Below are 22,292 nucleotides of genomic sequence, written 5' to 3'. Positions count from 1 at the left end.
CGTGGGTCTTAACCATCAGTGCAGGATTTAACTTGGTTTGGTATCATTTTAGTTTTGAGTCCTCCAGTTATAGGGCCAATTGCAGCCTATCCATTAAAAAAAAAAAAAAGCTATTTGATAAATAGAGCCCTTCTTATCCTGGCAGGGACGTGGATTGGCAAGAGGAAACTTTTCTGAATAGATAGGACCTTGGTGATTTAGTGAAAGGTTCTTTCCATTGCAACAGGATGCTATCTTTCTCTATCCAAGGCTTGTTATTAAAGTACTCCGAGATTTTTGGATATTTGAGAACACTTATCAATATCAACTTGCTCATTCAACAAATAGTTCTTTGGACCGTACTATTTTCCGTGCCCTGTGTGAAGTGATCATGACAACCTCAGCATATGGATCTATTCCTGTGGTTTCTTCTGTCGTGTGTATGCAGAGGACTCTCCCGAAATGTAAACTTAGCATCTATCTCCAATCTCTGCGCTAGATTACGTTTCAAACTACCTGCTGAATTCCTTCACATAACTGTCCTGTCTGCACTTTAAATCTACTGACCTAAAGGGGATTCATCCTCTCCCTCTCGTCACCACCTTACCTCCAACCCAAGTCAGTTGCCCTGCACTTGTGTTCTCTCTGTTTATAACAGCAACGCCTTCTTCAGACCATTTGGAGTCTTTTTTTTTTAATGTTTTTATACAGCAGGTTCTTATTAGTTATCCATTTTATACATATTAGTGTATATATGTCAATCCCAATCTCCCAATTCATCACACTTAACTCCACCTTTATGGCCAACATTCAGTCTTTCCCCAAGAGGGTTTACTTCCAAAATGCCTCTCAAATCTTTCCTCTATCGTTTCCACTCCAACAGCAATACTAAAATTCAGATTTCCACCTTATTTCACTTGCCTAATTCCAGTAGCCTCTTCACTGGTTTCCTTATCCTACAATCTGTTGCATTTCTGTTTGACATTTTAGATTGGCTTTAGAAAGTTCTTCCCAAATCACAGATCAGAAATTCCATCTTTGTTCATGAACATTTCCAATTGCCTACAAAAATAAAAAGTCCCAACTCTCCATTTTAGCATCTCCTTTGTGCAATCTATATTTTCCAGCCCTTTCTTCCACTATGTCATTGCTCAGACCTTACCCTCCAATTCCAGCAGATTATTCACTTCCATGACCTCAGACACTTGGATGTTTCCAGGCTTTTGGTTATGCTATTGCCCTACCCGGGAGGACACCTACTGAAATCACATTCCTCCCTTTATACTCAGCTGGTTAGTACTAATTGATCACTCTCCTCTTCCTAAAATACTAGGTTTGGTTTTGTTTTAAGCTCTTTGAACACACTTCTTCTGCTGTACATTACGGTTAGTAATACACCAAATGTACTTGGGGGTCTGCCTCCCCTGATCCCTATAAATGGTCATGTGAACTTCCAAAGCTCACATAGCATCTCCAGACCTCTGCAAAGTTGCAGTGGTAGATATAAAATATTATAGAACTGTATGTGATTACGGTTGCCTTCCTCTCACTGAAGTCTTGGATGACAGGGCACAGTTTTTTTCATTTTTGTCCTCTTTCGCCACACCTGGTTAACTCCTTCCTTGCACAAAGTGAGCCATCTTTGAAGACTTAAATATTTATGTTAAAACTTCACTGTCATGTAAAATGTAATGCCCTAAATTTATGTCATATTATAGGTACTTGGGGGCTATAGTAATCTTGAATATATGAGAAATGAGATTTCTCTGAAATAGAAAAGCACAGAATGCATCAGAATAACTTTAGGAGAGCAGGACATGCCCGAAATGTGATTGACTATAGTAAGGTTTTAAATAAGTTGATATAATAATAACAAAAGTATTAGAGACATTCTGAGTCGATGACAAGGGAAATTGCTGAGAAGGTCAAAACACTGTTCCACTTAACAGCATAAAATAAAGAGACACACAGCAGCAAATATTGACAATATCTGGTGGCCAGTGACTTCAGTTATCAAAATGTATTCATGCATTTATGTATTTATGTCTATTTATTTATTTATGGCAGTAATCCCATTCAGGAGGGCTCCAACCTAAGACCTAATCACCTGCCAAAGACCTTACCTCTGAATACCATCTCACGGGGGATTAGGTTTCAACATATGAATCTGGGGGGGACACATTCAGTCTATAGCACTAGGAAGTTTGACTTGAACTAGTGTGGCTTGCTCTTTGCTGCCCTTCCCAAAACATCTGTGGCCCCCTCCATCCCATTCTTATCACAAAACCCACGGTAGTCAAAATGCAATTCTGATACGGGTTGGAGTCGTTCTTCGGTCTCAATGATACCCATCTCAGGTTGCCAACTGCCTGAGAGGTACTTCTTTTGGGGGTATTATAATGCGTGAGTATTATTTTACTAGTGTATTTGTATAAAGTGGAGGAAACTGCTGCTGTTTACCTGGTGTGCCATCTCCATGACGTACGCATCCCAGTCTTTGAACAAATACATGCATTTATACACATACACACGTTGAAAAAGGCAGGGCCACTAGCTCCAAGCAGCTAATGATGGGGTCCTGGAAGTGGGAGGGGATGGGGGGGACAGGGTCCCCCCTATCATGTCCTTTATACTTTTCTTACAATTTTTTCAATTTTACATTTTTAAATTTTAATTTAATTTTGTTTTCAACTTTCAACTGTGCAAAACTCATCTCTATTGAGAGAGAGATGCATTTGGATATTTTTGTCTGATGCAAAACACAAAGCATTTGATTCTGGTAATTTTCCTTGCTCTGATTCCATGACCATCAATCAACTTTCTGTAGGCTGGTAAAGAGAATGTACTGATCACATTCGGTAAGTCATCACAGTAACATCCCCTTTAGTTCTGGATTTAAAAATCAAAGCCACAAATAACCAAATTGAAAAAAGAGAGCGAGAGAAAAAAAATAAATCACACAAACAAAATATCAATGCCATGAAAAATATACTTTTTTTGAGGTGAGTTGATAAAACCAGATTTCTGAGGAGGTAACCAGACCAAGAACACATAGAAATTCAACCTGGTAATAAACACCACCTGCGAGAGCTGTTTGCATGGGCTTCACCTAACCCAACAGGAACTGGGCCTCATGCAAGAGTTTCTCATTTCTCTGGTTCATTATTGACAATGGCCATAATCTTTTTTGGATGTATTATTTTCTTTGTTCCAGAAAAAAGGAAGGAGATTAATTGAGGGAGGGAGAGAAATATATATATTTTTTGATTTATGATGTCAGTAAGGACAAAAATCTCCAAAGTTAACTAAAATAAATAACTGTGAATTCCTTCATAAACACAATTGTCTACATTAGGGGAAAAATATACAATGCAGCACCCAAACTGCAATAACACGAAAATTCACACACCTTGAAAATAGTGTCTATAGTTTCTGAGAATTTTGGAAATGCAATAAACTATTCGATGGCCTGAAGATTGCAAATACTCTGGAAGAAACTCACTGCAGGGCAACGTGATAGGTGACAGTGGTGCTGGTATATACACACAGGGCCTTATTTTGTTTCTTGTGTTGTCTTCTCGGCAAGAGCAGCAGCCTCGATCAGCTGTTCTAGGCCTCTCCACTTTTCTGTGATTTTCTCAGATTTCCTAGCACGGGAACGAAGCCAACAGTCAATGGAAAGCCCGGCCCTGGCTGAGGGTCTTTCTCTTCAGGTTGTGTACACGCACACAGCTCAGAAGAGACCACCATCCTGATGCTGTTTAACAGGAAAGCACTCTTTGCTAATTTTTTGCTTTGATAAAAAAAAAATTGGCAAATATACATTATGTTATATTTCTACAAAGATAGTCCTACATTAGTATGGTTTCCTTATGTGGTTAATTAAGCAACAAAGCAAAAACACATATTGTATTTACTCCTGATAACTGGCCACATTCAGTAATTTTGTTTTAGCTAATCATATCATTGAACATTTTAAAATGTAAGTTCATAAGTACGAAAGAGTGTATTATGTCAGATCACAAATTTATAGCTTATTTTAAAAACTTGATGACAAAATTAGGTCATGCTAATGGTTAAAAAAAAGTATTTTCGAAAGTAAAAAATAATTTTACTTTTTAAAAAAGTTCCACCTTAATTCTTTAAGCAAAAAAAGAAAAAGAAAAACAGCAAGTGAGCGGAGCTCTTGGAATTCCTTTCTTGTTTAATTTTTAAAATAATTTAGGGGGAAGGGACATACTGGTAAAGATTTTGTCTTTAAATAGTTTCTTTTGGAAAACATCAACAACTGAAATATTTAAAAAGTGATTAACCACTTGCAAGAGACTGAAAACATCCTAGGTATGTGCATTCCCAAAACATACATTTTCCAATTGAAACTTTTAAACTGTCGATACCCAGGAGACAATGCCATTGACGTGTACCTGGCACTAGTTCTGCCAGTTAATTTTTTCCCCAGAGAGTACTTTTGGGCGACAGAGTGGCGTCCTGGCTTCCCAGGTTGTTGCATTGACAAACTGCAGTGGAGTAAAGTCAAGGGGCCTGACAAAATCTCATTAATCATTTTAAATTAAATCCAACCCTCCTGTCCAACCAGGCCGAGAAGAAAGCCAATTTTTTTTTTTTTTAAACAAATGAAAATTTCCTCTGTAAAGATTTGGTATCTTTCTCTGGTTGGTCTTTAATTTGATTAGACAAAAATAAAATAAAACAATCCACTTCTCTAAGCTTGAAAACAAAACATTTGTCCAGATATGATTTAACAGATCAGCCAAGTGTCTTTTAAAAATGAAACAAATTTTGAATAAAAATACCTGGAAACATTCTGAGGGGAAGCAGTACTAGTTAAATTAGGAACACTATTTATCTTTATTTTCTGAATACTTCAATGAATTTATTTTGCTCTATCGAAAATACATCATCCTTAATAACATCTGAAAGAAGAAATAAGAGAAAAAATCCATTATCCATAATATCTTGGTATATTGTATCCCAGTCTGTTCTTTCCATTCATAGGTTTTTGCTTTGTTTTACATAGTAACCATAATGTGTGTATATATGCAATTTAATCTTCTTTTTAATATTTATCATTATTTATAACTGTTAACTCACATTATTCATAAACATCATGGCATCATAATAACAGGTCATGAGGATGCGTTCTGGTCTACTTGACCAGTGCTTAGCACGCTGTCTGGTACCCCGTGTGTACTCAAACATTGGTTATTTTTTACAATAGCCCCAGGTTTGGGGCATTCCAGTGGTTTCTATCTTTTTCTTTTTTTGAAATTAAAAACAATGACGTGACTAAGAGTGTACGTACTGCCTTTCCTCTATTTGGGATTATTTCCTTAGGATGGCTTCCCAAAGTGGACATATTCACTTACAAATGCTTGTAAACAACTGTAGGGAGTTGAGCTATTAATAGCGATATTAAAGAAAAAGTTCACTTTAAACACAGGAAAAGACTCCAATTAGAATAAATGGGTTATTATTTTAAATATATAGACTTCTGAACAAGCTAACTCTCATTGAGCACCATATTAATAATATCGCCAATCATGTAAAGATCAGTTTAGAGAAGTAACAAGATCAATGGCTTAAACTCTCAAAATTAAAAAAAGGACAATCAAAGTAGCAGTAATTTATGCAAATATTTGAAATTAGAAGACCCAGAGAAATGAATTTACATCCAGAACAATACATAGGTTGAATCTGTATTAGTTTTTTTAAGAGTTTGCTCTAAACATTCTGATTTGTAAATTGTGTACACCTGAAAGGTCTGGTTATATTTTTTTGAAATGCAAATAGTAAAGTCATCTTTCTATATACTTATATATTAGAAACTAAACCAGGGCTAAAATAATTCAGTTAGGTTTACTGAGAAACTGCTTTGGGCCAAGGTCTGTGTTAGGTACTGAGGGAGACATAAGAAGAATAAAATTTCCACCTGCAAGTATTGAGAATGTTGCCCTGGAGGGGAATGAGTCTGAGGGGACTTTGAAGGACAAATAACATTTCAACAGGTAAAGAGGCAGAGGGGTTACGAGCTTTCCAGAGAGAAAGCACCACAGATGAGATTAGAGAGTGTTAGTTTGAACAGAGTGCGCTTAGAAAAAATCCTGTTGATGATCAATTTGGAGGACTCGTAAAAGTTTTCTAGCATTTTCTCTTTTCCTTTTCTTAAAAAAATATCTGTACTGTATTTTAAAAACATAAGTAATGATGGTGTATAGAAAGGATGCACTAGCAGTATGCAGTTGGTATGGTGTGTTCTGGGCTTGAAACAACACGGCCCTTACCGGGGAGGAAGGTGTAGACAGGTCTGAGTTGCAGTGGACCATAAATTCTCTTGTGGGTTTCCGCAGAGCTCAGATTACACACTGAATAAGGAGGTATTTGGGCAGAGACGATATAAAAGCCATTAGCGCTACTATGATTTTCTAGCCTCAAAGAACTCAGCCCCAAGTGGAAAAGGTAGACTCTCGAAAAGGCCTGAGTGTAGATGAGAAAGGAACAATCTACTTGGGCTGCAGCACATGCAAAGCTCAGCGTCCTTCTTGAAACTCCCCTTCCCTAGCTCTCGGGATGCCATTCTTCTCTGGTCCTTCTACAGTTTGTTTGTTTGTTTGTTTTTTGTATTTTTTTGCGGTACGGGGGCCTCTCACTGCTGTGGCCTCTCCCGTTGCGGAGCACAGGCTCCGGACGCGCAGGCTCAGCGGCCATGGCTCACGGGCCCAGCCGCTCCGCGGCCTGTGGGATCTTCCCGGACCGGGGCACGAACCCGTGTCCCCTGCATCCGCAGGCGGACTCTCAACCACTGCGCCACCAGGGAAGCCCCCTTCTACAGTTTTAAAGAGCCCTCATTTTCTTTCTTCTTTTTCTCTACAAAACCTGAAATGCTGTGTTTCCCAAGTATTTCTTTTTACTCCACATATTCCCTAGAGGAGGTGTCTTTTCCCATGCTTTACCTCGTATAACGACCCCCAAACTTACATATCTAGTCTTATTCTGTACCTGCAATGTTCTATTGATTCTTTCAAATTCAAAACATCCAAAAATTGGAAACATCATCTTTTCTATTTCATCCCATTGGTTGCTTCCCCTAGTAGCTACCTTTGATGATAGGACAACCAGATCCTCATATTAGAAACCCTTCCCCCAAATCACTAAATCCTATCAATTTTCAGTTGTTTTTAAAAATTCATTCCTCCTCTGTAAATCCTCTGCCACTCGCCTAGTTCAGGCCTTACAATAGAATCTGACAGGCTGGGAGCAATCCTTGACCTTAAGAAGATCACATTTTGATAAAGAAGTTAGACATGTAGAAAATTAACACCAGTAGTATGTGTGATAGAGACAGTCTTTGATAGCTTTGACCAAGAAATTAGATTTGAGGTGGCTCTTAGGTGATAAGTTGGGGGACTTTAAATATTTACTTGGTCCCACCGGGTCTTAGCTGAGGCAGGTGGGCTCCTTAGTTGCAGTTCGCCGCCTCCTTAGTTGTGGCATGCAAACTCTTAGCTGTGGCATGCATGTGGGATCTAGTTCCCTGGCCAGGGATCGAACCTGGGCCCCCTGCATTGGGAGCGCGAGTCTTAACCACTGTGCCGCCAGGGAAGTCCAAGGGGGACTGTAGATACAGGAGGGAGAGGAGGATGCTACAGAAAGAACAGCTTGTAAAAGGCAAAGACAGACCAGACCACATTTGAGGAATGTTGCTGGAGATGAGGCTTTAAAGATAAGCAGAGGCCATGGGCTTCCCTGGTGGCGCAGTGGTTGAGAGTCCACCTGCCAACGCAGAGGACACGGGTTCGTGCCCCGATCCGGGAAGATCCCACATGCCGCGGAGCGGCTGGGCCCGTGAGCCATGGCCGCTGAGCCTGCGCGTCCGGAGCCTGTGCTCCGCAACGGGAGAGGCCACAGCAGTGAGAGGCCCGCGTACCGCAAAAAAAAAAAAAAAAAAGGTAAGCAGAGGCCAGATCGTGAAGGGTCTTACATGCCACACTAGGGAGGCTACACTTAATTTTGTAGTGAGAAATGAGACATTGAAAGACTTTCTCTAAACTCTCCCTACTGATCATCTAAGAGCCACCTCAAATATAATAATGTGGGTAAATGCAAAAGAGCTTTTCTTCTTAATTTATTTAAAATATATATGACTGTCCACAGCAAATTATACCATTATATTGTGGAGTTTATAACATAGGCTATATATAAGACAGATGACAACTATAAGATAACCGACAGGGTAAATACACCTCTATGGTTACAAAGTTTATATTTTATATTAAGGGGTACAGTGTTAAGTGCATATACATTGTGTAAGGTTGCATATCTTGATATGGGCTTGGTTTACACAGGTGTATGCATTTATGAAGACATTGATTAGTACACTTATTAGAATTATTTTGTCATAGAATTCAAAATTATGCACATGTGAAATATATTTAGATATCTGCTTCAGAATCTTAGAAATTGTTTACTACCAGTCTGAAATTCCCTTTGATTTTCAAAAGTTGTTTTGGTTATCTTATGTTTTGTCTTTGAAAATTCTGTAGTACATCGTTCAGTTGTAATATCAGGGCTAGATCTGAAAGGCAGGACTACTCCCTGTTGTGGCCTCTCCCTTTGCAGAGCACAGGCTCTGGACACGCAGGCTCAGCGGCCATGGCTCACGGGCCCAGCCGCTCCGCTCCGCGGCATGTGGGATCTTCCCGGACCGGGGCACGAACCCGTGTCCCCTGCATCGGCAGGCGGACTCTCAACCACTGCGCCACCAGGGAAGCCCTACACTGTTCTTTATCATTCCAATGTTAAGTGTTTTACTGATTAAATAACTGTTAAGATATACATCATACGTTTGCTCTCCATTAAGCAGTAGTTTTCCTCTCATTACCCAATCATGTAACTTCTGTGAAGGCAGAGCCCATGTCCAGGTATCACTAGTACCTGGCACAATGCTTAGCACATGGAAGACCCTTGATAAATATATACTGAATGAATGAATAAAGACTGTTTACCATCATTCACAATATTCCTTTCCCAACTGATTCTGAACAGAAATCATCAAGATTAGGAGAGGGCCCTCTAGTGGTGCGGTGGTTAAGCATCCCCCTGCAATACAGGGGACACGGGTTCGAGCCCTGGTCCAGGAAGATCCCACGTGCCGCGGAGCAACTAAGCCCATGTGCCACAACTACTGAGCCTGTGCTCTAGAGCCCGCGAGCCACAACTACTGAGACCGCATGCTGCAACTACTGAAGCCCATGTGCCTAGAGCCCGTGCTCCCCACAATGAGAACCCCGTGCACAAGGAAGAGTAGCCCCCGCTCGCCTCAATTGGAGAAATCCTGTGCACAGCAACAAAGACCCAACACAGCCAAAAATAAATAAATAAAATAAATAAATTTATAAAAAAAAATTAGGAGAATAGTAAGGTTTGACTACTTCAGATATAAGTTCTAATGACATTTTGTTCTTATGTGTGGAAACAGATTTTAACGTGTTTTGCTATGGTTTAAAGGACTTGAGACTTAACTAATGCAGAAATTTAAAAAATGAAGTGATTAATTTCTGTTATAAAAATAGGTGCCTGTTTGCATAGTAACAAATCAATACTCTCTTCAAAGTTCAAAGGAAAGAGAAGCTGGTACTGCTTTCTATTGAAGTCAGATCCAACGTTTATGAAGACAGTAATAATTTCATATCAGAATCAAATAAATTTCAGAACTCAGTTTGAGAGAAAAAGGAAAGGCTTTAGTTAAAATCTTTACAATAAAATAATTATGATTATAAATCTTTTTAGTTAAATATGTACACATTACATGGTATTTTAAAAAAGAATGGAAATGAATAAAGTTTTTCAGGCAAATCTAATGCACAAATATACCATCTTTTTTAGAGTATAATGTCAGTTTAACATTCTTAAACAGCTGTGTCAGACAATGGCTCTGCTTTGTGCAAAACATGATAAGCAAAATTAAGAAAAATTCTGCAAAATTCTTTAGTTCCCCAAGGAAATTACTAAAAAAGAAAAGAGTAAAAGAAAAAAGGTTGTACACTCAAGCTTGATTGTATACAGAGGCTAGAATGACCAGCACTAATGTAACCCCCATATCCTCTAAATAAGTCCTTGGGTAGTTTTAGTTTGAAGTTAAAAGTTAAAGTCCTAGCAATTGTGCTCTTATGCAGCCACATGGCCAATAAGGTAGATGTTGTCATAAAGGTGCCCCACAAAATCTTCACTAATGTTCTGAGCAGCACGGCGGGTATTTCGAATAAATTCTCTTTTTGACATTTTATTCTTCACATGAGGGCTACTGAGGTCAATGGAAAGTAGAATCAAAGAGTAGCACAGTACATAGACAGCATCTGGAAGGAAAAAGAAACACCTTGAATTACTGGCTGGTTTTTAAACTGTGGTCTCAAAGGCAAAACTGTTCATAATTTCTAAAGCTCAAGATTAGATTATAATTAAACATAATTGCCTGGGCCTTCCCCAGTTTGGTGATGAAAGTCCTGTGTCCTAGGAAACTCCTCTCCTGGGCAAACAGGGATGTCGATCATCCTAACTGAACACCAATTCAGTAAGCATTTTCTTCAAATAGTTTAGGAGTTTATAGTAAAAAGTCATTCTAAATTTAAAAATTTCAGAATTGGCTTTATTTGTCTCTTGCTTTCAAATGTGATATTCCCATTCAACTACGCATTAAATACATTTGTACTGTCAGTATATCTTCCCATTAAAAAAAAGTCGGGGGGTTTCCATGGTGGCGCAGTGGTTGAGAGTCCGCCTGCCGATGCAGGGGACACGGCTTCGTGCCCCGGTCCGGGAAGATCCCACATGCCGCGGAGCGGCTGGGCCCGTGAGCCATCGCCACTGAGCCTGCACGTCCGGAGCCTGTGCTCCTCAACGGCAGAGGCCACAACAGTGAGAGGCCCGCGTACGGCAAAAAAAAAAAAAAAAAAGTCGGATGTTTATTTTCAAACGCTTTTACAAAGACCTAATTTAATTAGAAAGCATTTTTAATGACAATAAAATGTATTAACTTGGTACTAGAAAATAAAACGTAAACATCTCACAAGCTTATTAAATTACCCTTGTCATTTAAGATATGTATTTAAAAGGTCTATGGAATTTACATATTAATCTCAAAAGTAAATCTTTAGGGAAAAAATTGCTAAACTTGAGCCCACGCAACAAAAACTTTCTTCTTTATATTGTTCAGGGCAATGGTTGATGTTTACTGTTAAAACAGTAAGGAACCTCATGATACTTGCTACTACTACTTGCTACTACTGTGGTGTTTATTTTTCAGAATATTGCAGTCTTAATAAAGATTGTCTTGCACAAGCATGCTCAGCAAATTTCATATGATAGGAAAAGGCTTTGCAATCTCTGCAGTAAGAGAAGCACAACAAGATTTTTTGATATGAAGAGAGAAATAAATCCGTATCACATGAAAAAAATACATAGGTGACTCAGGCTATACCATGCCCATATACACATACACACAAACAGTGAAAACTAGTTGTATTAAAAACAAATTTTAGTAGAAAAATTCTAGGTGTTACCTATGTAATGTGTGTATTATTAAAAGCTTTAAAAATAATCTCTCAAGTTTTTGATTAGACTTGTAAAAATATCCAATGCTTAAACAAGAATTTTAAAGAATTCATATACCTAAGTCTAACTTTCCTCCTAAAACAGTATATTTACTACATGTAAATAATAGCTATGACAAACTAGTTACTGCTAGAAGCAATAAGACAAGTATTTGTAACTACAGGAAGCATTTTTCCCCATAGTGAGAAAAATATCTCATCTACTACTATTTTTACCTAGAGATGGGAATGGGAGCAGGAAGGAATTCACTATATACATTCTTACCAGGACTAAGGCCAAGTTCCCTCATTAAATCAGGGTTACAAGCACAGAATCTATGTGAGAACTTTGTTATAAGTGTTTCAAGATACTCTCCGCGCTCTTCAGGGGCATGGATGTGACGAAAAAATTCTCTCAGTGCATTGGGCAAGAACTGATTTCTAAAATTATGCAGTGTTACAAGGTCATCCAAGACATCTCTCCTAGTAGAAAAAGAAAAAGGTACAGCTTTAGTTAACTTTTCTCTATTAAAAAAATGATGGGAAAAATCACAGATTATTCATTTTTTGGATGAAAATACTTTGTTGATTACCATATCAGCAATCCTATAAAGTATATGTGTCTTAAAATTTTAAAACATCAAAGTATGTTTATAAAATTAAGCAATTTAAAAATCTTCATGAATAGAATAACAAAACAAGGTGAAACTAGAAATTCTAACTATAAAATGAATTTTCAATATTAAAAATGGTAACTTTTTTTCAAGTATCTTCTTGGCTAAATCCAAATGACAAACAGAATTCTTTATTTTTTTAATTATGAAAATAAGGAGAATCTTCACTTTCCATACCAATCCACATCACCAGAGGTAACAATTGTTTATGTAGACTTTTTTTAAGTGTCTACATATACCCTATATTGTTCTAGAATTTGCTTTTGCTTGTTTCATATAGTGTATTGTGAGCAGCTTTCTGTCTTTACACAAAGATCTAACTCTTTCATTTAAATGGCTCCACAGTAGCGTATCTTATGGATATAAGAATTCTAATGATATAGATTTAGGTTGTTTACAATTTTATAAATATTTGTGTACATATGTGCATATATACTTATCTTTTATCAATAGCGTTCTAATAGTCACACTTTGTTATAATATGCTTCAATCCTTACTGAACTCAAGTGTGATTATATGACCATGATTATAGAAATCTTAATTTCTACCAGTTGCTTATGGCAGGGATAGGCAAACTACAGCTAGTGGGCCAAATACTATAGCCCACTGCCTGTTTTTATAAATAAAGTTTTACTAGAACACAGCTATACTCACTTGTTTACTTATTGTCTATGTCTGCTTTCATGACACAATGGCATGTGTTATAAGTTATAAGTAGCTGCAATAGAGAACATATGTCCTTCAAAGCCTAAAATATTCACAGAAATATCTGGTTCTTTAAAGAAAAACTGCTGATCCCTAGGTACCTAGCATTTAAGGACAAAAAGAGTTAATGACACCGTCTTTACGTAAGAAATTTCTTTCAATGACCGATATGCTGAACTATAAACCCCTCAAGGACAGGGATTATGTTTTAATCAACTGCATACTGCTACTTCTAGCAAAGTTCCTGGAATATAATAAATACAAATTGTTGTTGAAAAATCCTGAGAAATAAAAAAAAAAAGAATTACAATGAAAAGACAAACACATTTTTGAGCCATTCTTTAGATTTCTATGAGATCTATAATTTTTAAAATGGTAGTTCGGTGACGTCACATCAAAATATTTTCACAATATTTTTCTGTCTGTTGATACCCAGAATTCAAGAGGACAAATGAATGACTATCAAGTCAAAACAGCATACGAGGCACTGTCTCTGTAAAGCACGCTATTAAATCACGCTTCCGGAATTTTCAAGCTTTTATGTGACACTTTTGTGTAGTATGATGCAAATATACACACCTTATAGGGTTTGTGTTTCTGAGTACTATTTGTCCATTTGATTTGTATATGGACAATTTCAAAATTCAGAACTTTTAGTTACCAAACACTTAGATTTTATGTCTAGTTTCGGTCTGCGATCACAAAGATGCTGGACTTCCATTTTGCGTCTGTGCTTGGGCTTTTTTTTTTACCTTTACAATGCTAAATTCCTCATCAGCTCGCAAGAGAAATGATCTGCAAGGTATAGGAATCTTTTTCCTGTCTTCACTCAATTTTGCAACTAGATGAATGCTACGTAGTACAGTTTTTAAGGTAAAACTTAACTCATTAAAAGCAGTATTTAACTCATGTCTGATGAAAAATTAATTTTTTTTTACCTTTCATCAAGATAGATTCTGAGTTTTTTCCAATTTAGTGTTCTTGTACAGAAGATAAACTTTGCTATTTCCTTTGGTGAATCATCTAGGATGCCCTTGGACATAAAGTAGTTCACTCCCTAAGACAGAAAGACAAGTCTACATAAATAAAATCAGTCTTCCTTTGTAAATTTAACAATTAGGCAATAGCAGAACAATAGCTATAGATTCTTTCCAGCATTAATAGACTGTTTACAGCTTTAACATGCAAAATACAAGCTAGAACTTGAACTGAAACTGTTATTTGTGGTTGATAGTTTACATGCAATGAAAAGTAGGAAATTCAAAGTTAAGACTTCTAAGGACATCCTAATTCAATTTTCTGGCTCAGGTCAGTTAAAACTAACTATCCAGAAATATGACTTAAATTGGGGGTGGGGGGAGTGGGGAAGAACAATTACACAGACTTTAAGAATAAGCCTTACAACAAACACTTCAATTGCCTAATGGAAAACATGATTTCTAAAGCTCAGACACATATTCTAACACACTTTTCAAGGAAATAGCTTCTTGAGAAAAAAGGATTCTCCAAATCAAAGACTAACAGGTTTTTTCTGGAAAGAATAATCATTAAATTTACTTAAAGTAAAAGGAGCAGAGTTCCAGACTGGTTTATGGGTTGCATACACTTTGGCTTCAATACATTCTGTAAGAATTTAGCTCCAATACACACTGAGGTTAAACATAATAAGACAAAACAATTTCAGTGTTTTTCATAGGGTTTATCTTTGAATTTCCTTTTCTCTGCATGCAAAGTTTTCCAGAGAAGCATTACCCGTAAGGTTGTACCCTACTTTAGATTTAAACCACCAACAACAAAATAGCAACAGAAAAATCAAACACTGAAACCAATGTTCTCTCATGTATATGAAGGTCACATTCAAATAAATGCCTTATGTGGATTTGAATGTGCAGTTATTGAAATAAAAGCAGGTGTGTTTATTTCAACTCACAGTTATCCAGATACATGCATTCCCATGAATGCTCATGTCTGGATAATAGCACAATGTGTGCAGTTAATTGGTAGAGAAAATGACATATTATATACACACAACATACTGTTTTCACACATAAATTCCTTCCGCATTTCTTCCCTTTACAAACACTTACATAGTGATCAGAAATATTGCATACATTAGGAATTCAAAAAATTGGAAGAATTTTAACAAAAACTCTCATAAAATTTTTATATTACATTTTTTAAGCAATTTGGTACCATGAGGTTATGCTTTTGAAAGGTTATAATTATCTATAAAATGTAATTCAAAGATAAGGTTTTTATATAAAACTAATTTTATGAGGATAACAGGCTATTAGCAATGTTATCAAATTTTCATAAGAATTTGAAAAGTATAAAAACAATCCTAAAGCACTGATTTTAAAAAGCATATAAAGAGCAGAATGTGAGAACGTGAAACTTTGCCAACTCAGTGGTAAGCCATATTTCAGACTGCACCCTGGATACAAGGCTAGAGCACATAACATGATCAAGATGAAAAGCCAAAGAACTCGTTTGGAATGAGGCTCTCAGCAATTGTCTGAGGGGGCAGGAACGAGAGAAACAGGAATGCTTGTTCCATCCTTTCCTCCATTCGTTTGAACAATCGAGAGTTGACTGTATATTTAATTGATCTACTCTGCAAAATTAAGCCAGGTTTTGATTTTTTTCTAAAACTCCTCCATTTAAAAAGCATAACAACATATTAGAAGTATTACCAGTGCTTAATTTTAATCCAAGTGATTCAAAGACAAAGGAATGTCAATTAAGTAGTAATTAATAGGTTCTTTATTCATGCTTACTTGTAAATCAGTATTTAAGAGACACAAAACTAATTCTAACTTATTTTTTAAAAATTTACAAAATGTAAAAAAAACACTAATGTGATCTGTTAAATAGCATGTAATTCTCTAATTATATATGCCATTGTTAATATGGTTTGATGCTCCTCAGTTGTAAATTAACACTGGCATTTGCCTTATGCAAGCATCATACAATTGTTGGTCATTTCCTTTTTTTACGGAATACATGTTTGAGAATTTAATATGTAACCTCACTTGAGTTCTCCAAAATCAATCAGATGCAGAGGAGTAAGCAGATGGTTTTCAACCCAGTCCTGAAAACCGGCTACACAGGCTTGAAGTCAGCCAACACTGCTGGTTTTGAGGAAAGACAGCATCAGTTTCAAGCCCAGGATTCCTTTGGAAAGGAAGATTACTTTAGCAGGGCTTTCAGAGTGAAGAGTAAGGGATGACAAAACAGAAAAGGACATGGGACCAGATTATAATTGTCTTCAATAAGCAAGATGGCCACCATCTGAATTCCTATCTTGTTTTGTAAAAAGCAATAAAATACGAAAGAAACCATAGCATGACATCTGTTGAATAACTACGTATTTGTTTAATACATGTATGAGTATTTTTTATTTTTAATAATGTTTTACAAGAATGGTACAGAGGAATCCCCAGATCATATAGCATTAATTATAGTTATTCATCAGGACTAAAACTCTCAGCAGTATATGTGTGTGTTTCTGTGTGTGTACGTGTGTGCATGCACGTGTGTCTCACAGGCAGAGAGGAAATCATGAACATTAATATTAGCTTCCAGAAAAAGGAAGGTTTTAGCTCATTATCATCTACGTGATTCACTAAAAAGTGTCCAATTCTGGATGTCACATTTTATGGGGCATACTGACAAATTAGAACTATCTGAATAAAGGAAACCAGGGCCTGATTGGATTGTTGGAGGGTCTAGACTTCATGTTATGTGAGGAAGAGTTGAGGGATACAGGGACATTAGGTCTAAAGATGAAGCTATTTAGGAAAGAAGAAAAGATTAAGGCATTAAGACATCTGAAAAGATTAAGACTTATGACATCTGTGTCACAAGGAAAAGGGAATAAACACTGTGTGTGGTTTGAGTGAAGACCTTAAGCTGATGAAAGCTATGGAACATCTTCCCCAAATAACGCACACTGCCAGGTTTACAGTGATAGACACAAGTAGAAGAGTTTTGCTTTAAGAAACTTTTAAAATAATGTCTTTCAAGAGGTCCCTTTCCACAGAGTTATGGGAACTCAAGTCCAAGTAGAAAGCTAGGGGATGAGCAAGGTAAGGAAACTGAGCACAGCCAACTCACTTGAAAAATGTATTCGTATATAGGAGGGAAAAAATGGCAAAATTAAAGCGCAAAAAGATAAGAAAGAAGATAACTGGAGCTGCAAGTAGAGAAGAGGAGAGCAGGCGAAAGGAATGAAAACACAGGTGGGGTCTAACATGCTTTCTCAGCCTGGAAGACAGGATGGCGGTACTGGTTTGGAGACAGGTGCACGAAGAAAATGTTAAAAGACAAAAACAGAGTGCATGTTGGTTTTCTTTTTAGGGAGGATGAGCCGTCTGGAGAGAGTCGAATAAGGGAGCCGGCTTGGCTCCTTGAGCAAAATGGTAAAGATTTCTACCAACAGTGGTGCAGGGTGTAACAGGAAATCCACTAGGAATAAAGAAAAGGAGGGCCAAGCAGCAATGAAAACCCAGGAGAAGTTAAGGTGAATTCATCTCATCTCATGCTAAGGTTTTCTTTAATAGAACACATGCTGTCAGTGATTCAAAGACAAAAAAAATCAAGAAATTCTGTAAAGCATTCTCCATGGATTATGTCACTAAAAATTGTTATGCAAATGACAGCACCAAGACTTAAACACTCCAATTAGAGCGGTAAGCTGTTGAGACACAATGTTTATTTAGGTGGCAAACACAAATAATTCAAGAAAACATATGCAAATAGCTAAAGCCAATATTAAGAAGGAATTCAGAGTGGAGAAAAGGATGTGTTGGAGCTCAGTCCCCTACCTAATGTATCTCTCCATTTGCTTACTATGATAAGAATGGCTCCTTTCACACAGCAATTCCTGTTTTTATATCTACTTTCTTATCTTTTATTATATAAATACCCATGTTTTTCTCTCCTCTTTTAATAAAACCTATTTTTTGGAAGCAAATCGTTATTATCCACAGTGTGCTTCAAAAGTAAAATCTACCATATATATGTTCAGAACCAAAAAATATGTATTTGGGGACAAAGTGAATTCTAGTAAGCTAGGCATGCAAAGTACTGACTGCTGTGAAGCTAAAACTGCTCTTAATAAAAAAGTCTTAATTTTTTTTTTTTTAAAGTGCTGACTACTAGTACTGAAAGTACTGGCAACTGGCCCAGACACTTGGCAGACACACTGTGTAACAGTTGGTATCAATAAAAGAAATCACTAATAAAACAAAACTGACATGCTAGGGAGTACCCTTAATTTGTTTCCCTAAAGAACAACTTAGGAAAGAAATTTAGTTAAAAAAAATTTTGCTTTAGCTAGCTTTGTTCAAATTTGCCGTTGTATCAAATGTAAAAATCAAGTACCATGGCTACTGCTGTTCAGGTAATAAATCTGTCCTTTGAACATTATACAATAGAAAGCGAACTGGACACTGCATTTAATTTTCTTTTTAAAAGGACATTTGAAAACTTTTAGAATAACTATCCTTAAATTTTAACAATAAATATTTATAAAACAAAATACTTCAATCTAGATTTCTAATCTATTAATATTCAAGTATACATTTTAACCAGTGAAATGAACAATTGAAATGTAACATTTTCGTACTAAAAATACTGTAAAAATAAGATACAATATATATTGTGAAAGCTTTTATTTTAAAATCTTAATTATTTCTAAAAACTTAGCACACCAGAGTGCAGCCCTCTACAGGTCAGAGTATTCCCATTGTCTTGTTTGAAAATAGCAGCAGCAGTGGTTAAGATGACATCTCTAATACTATTTCTCCTTTTTATAGTGCTAACAGAATTGCTAGTGAAAATGTAAAATCTATTAATTTTTATCTAGTCCAGCAGTTCTCACTCTTCCGATTTAATTAGAGAACATGTGCTCTACAGTTAGAGGAAAAAACACATAGACCTTGAATAGGTGAAATTCTTCTAGGGATATGTATTCTGCAAATTAAAAAAAATCAACACCTTGCTTTTTAGCTGAAGTGAAACAAATGCAGAAGATTACTTAATGAGAAAGTTTAAGACTAGGTATCTATGCTTTTACGCTGTCATTTCATTTCATTCTGCCCACTAAGCTTTACCATGCAACTCTCCTATGTATATAACACTGACCTTCAGCACACAACTTCAGAAATGTCAAACAACAGTTTTATTCATGGTAATTTTATTCATGGGAATTTACTCTAATTATTCCTAATCTAGTCACTAGATTGAAAAAACGAAAGCAAAAACTATGCCCAAGTTTTTTTTTTTTTTTTTTTGTGGTACGCGGGCCTCTCACTGTCCTGGCCTCTCCCGTTGCGGAGCACAGGCTCTGGACGCGAACGCTCAGCGGCCATGGCTCACGGGCCCAGCCACCCCGCGGCATGTGGGATCCTCCCGGACCGGGGCACGAACCCGTGTCCCCTGCATTGGCAGGCGGACTCTCAACCACTGCGCCACCAGGGAAGCCCTATGCCCAAGTTTTTAAAGTCATCTATGTAGAAAGATTATTTTATAAGAGTAATAAGTAATGCTTTCCTCTGACTGAGGTACCCACAACTAGGCTATTCACTAGAAGGTTCTATGTGACTTATAACTAAGAGGAAAAGGGGGGGTAATAAACGTTGGGAAAGATATGTAAAGATAATGTTGATGTCAGCTTCAAATCTGAGCTGCAGATTTCAGTCTTGTCAGTTCCCTGGGAAGAACAGAGCGCACACGCTGTCCACACTTACATGGAGAAGTGACAGTTGTGGAGAGAAGAGAGAGGGCCCATGTAGCCAGTTCCCTCTGATTCAGTTACTGAAATTGGTCAGAACACCACATTCTATCTGGAGGATAATGAAAAGTCATGAGTACGGACTGAAGTCAGCTTATTCATGGACCTGTTTGCATTGGCAAGGTTTTCAGCTTCCAAGAACAATTTATGGAAGGCTGTTCGTACGTGAAAGTGCACAATGCTGAGGAATTGCTAAGAACAGTCACACGTACGCCCTAAATTATTTGTAGCTAGAAGATGTCAATAGGAAATTCACAAAAAGGAGGGATAGTTCAAAAAACATCAAAAGAAAAATGGAAGATCATCTCTAATGGAGTCCAGGAAAAATGGAGGAGAGGCGTGGGACAGATCTTCTGCTCCTTTTTCATAGGAGAGAAAGCAACGACATCGGACAAACTAACATGAACTTCATCACCTAAGGTTTCAAATAACAATAAAAAGTCCCTATTAATTGGTTCTAATAGCCTCAAACAGAAAACGAGCCATGTCTGTGAGTTCTAACAGTCTCTAAGGATTCACACCCATAACTGGGCTAGATCACTGCATGAAGATGATGTTACTTGTGATAAATTACTACTAATAATTAAATATAGCAATCATTACTGCAATTAGTATTGACAATTGCTGGTTAGTGATGTAAGCTTCTAGAAAAAGCCCCATCTCTAATCTGTCTGTAAATTAGAAAAACACAGCATCCTAATCAAAATATGGAGATAAAACTCTATTAGGCTAAGGTATGATAAATAACACTTCAAACTAATGATAAAGTGACACATTTGAGCACAAATGTTAGTTTAGAATTCCCACTTTATAAAAACCACACACAAATATTGCATTGTAATATGTGCATTTATAGATATACACGTACATACCTACACATATGGCTATTTAAATGACTGACTCTACTTTGATAAATAAATATTACAATTTTATCATATTACCTAAATTCTAGAATGTACATTTATAAGTATGTTTTAACAGCTCTGAATCAATTTTTAAATAAACAAAATTCTTTTTAAGTGTTCTCCTAACAGAACATATACTTTCAAAGGGAGGTTAAAATTTAAAAAAATTTTTAAAGCCCAAATCTTAATAGTAGACAAGCAGAGAAGTTAGGATTTAAATGGTAGTTTCACTGCCAACACATGTGCATACTTCTTCATGTAATTAAAATATCTGTTCATCCTACCACCATTTCAGCCAAGACACATTTTAACTTGAAAATAATTTTGGACCTCGATTTATTGCTTAAAATGTCTTCAAGAAGATTAAACCAAACAGTACCACTGAACTAAAAAGTTATTGTATATGCAAAGATTGCTCATCACATGTCAGAAAATGAAATTAAAGGCAAAGTGTATCACCATCTAAAGCTAGAAGATGTTGTTGTGACTGATACATACTTCATGAAGGACCGTTACTCAGGTGTCAAATATGTATTTACTACAATCCAAAAGTTCCAGGAGAGGAAGAACCTCCAAGCCTAGAGCAGTGCCTTCTCCTGTGTGTGGTGTGTGTAGCTCTACTTCTAGTATAAATATAAGACTACATTTTAGTGAGCACTTAGAAGCACTAAGCATTTAACACATATAATTTCATTAAATTTTCACAACACTACCATGATATAGGTACTGTTATTGTCCCCATTTTTTTTTTTTTTTGGTCACGCCATGCAGCTTGTGGTATCTTAGTCCCCGACCAGGGATTGAACCTGGGCTCTTGGCAGTGAGAGCTCAGAGTCCTAACCACTGGACTGCCAGAGAATTCCCCTATTGTCCCCATTTTAGAGATGGGGAAACTGAAGCACGGAGAGTGTAAATAATTTGCCCAAGGTCAAAGTCATATAACTAGCAAGTGGAGAGATACTTAATAAGTGTCTGTTGAATGAATATTTGAATCTCTCTGTATAAAGCTTCCAGATGACTTTCAAGAGAAGCTGTAGATTTGTAAGGATTATATAATTCAAATAGGGGAAAAAAGAGAAAATAATAACATAACAAAAGAAAAAAATAACATAAAAACCTATGAGTTGGAGCAGTACACTGTAAATGCCTCAAATTATAAACCCCCAAAGGTCGAAGCAACCATTCCAAAAATAAAAAGTAACATGTCATTCTAATGATATATTTAACTGCTAGTAAGTGATTCAGAAAGATGTTAAGACTTTGATTATAAAGAAGGCATCTCTAAAAACTTTGATATGAAAGGAAAAAAGGTTACATAATCTTATGGATAAATGTACACTACGATTAGTTGGTCAAAAAATTGCATTTAATGTAGTGTTTCCTTCGAACTTCCATATTTCAAAGCTGTAATTAAATTGATGGATGCTGTACAAGTGATGACATCCAATAATTGAGGAAATATTGTCTTTTCAATTACTGAAAAAAAGCACTCATTGTGACACTGGCAGCAGCAATTTCAAATTCAGGAAAGAGATGTAGGAGAGACAACTACCTTGGACATTAAAGCTGAGAACTTAAATCTAGAAAGTGATGTCAAGTTTCACTGAAAATGTGGTCACATCAGATA

General features: G+C 36.7%; 1 protein-coding gene across 1 annotated transcript in view; it reads right to left on the bottom strand.

Moving 5' to 3' along the window:
• Window positions 1-9,715: 9,715 nt before the first annotated feature.
• The window catches only part of FBXO8 (F-box protein 8), a 39,095-nt gene continuing 26,518 nt past the window's right edge, over window positions 9,716-22,292 (bottom strand). Inside the window, exons 4-6 of the mRNA XM_032635468.1 lie at window positions 13,903-14,021; window positions 11,872-12,068; window positions 9,716-10,352 (exon numbers count right to left, since the gene is read on the bottom strand). Coding sequence (XP_032491359.1) covers window positions 10,165-10,352; window positions 11,872-12,068; window positions 13,903-14,021 — 504 coding nt within the window. The 3' untranslated portion in view covers window positions 9,716-10,164. The remainder of the gene's footprint in view (window positions 10,353-11,871; window positions 12,069-13,902; window positions 14,022-22,292) is intronic.

Source organism: Phocoena sinus, chromosome 6 (assembly GCF_008692025.1).
Source record: "Phocoena sinus isolate mPhoSin1 chromosome 6, mPhoSin1.pri, whole genome shotgun sequence".
In the NCBI taxonomy this organism is placed as follows: Eukaryota; Metazoa; Chordata; class Mammalia; order Artiodactyla; family Phocoenidae; genus Phocoena; species Phocoena sinus.
This window is presented reverse-complemented; position numbering and strand designations above follow the sequence as displayed.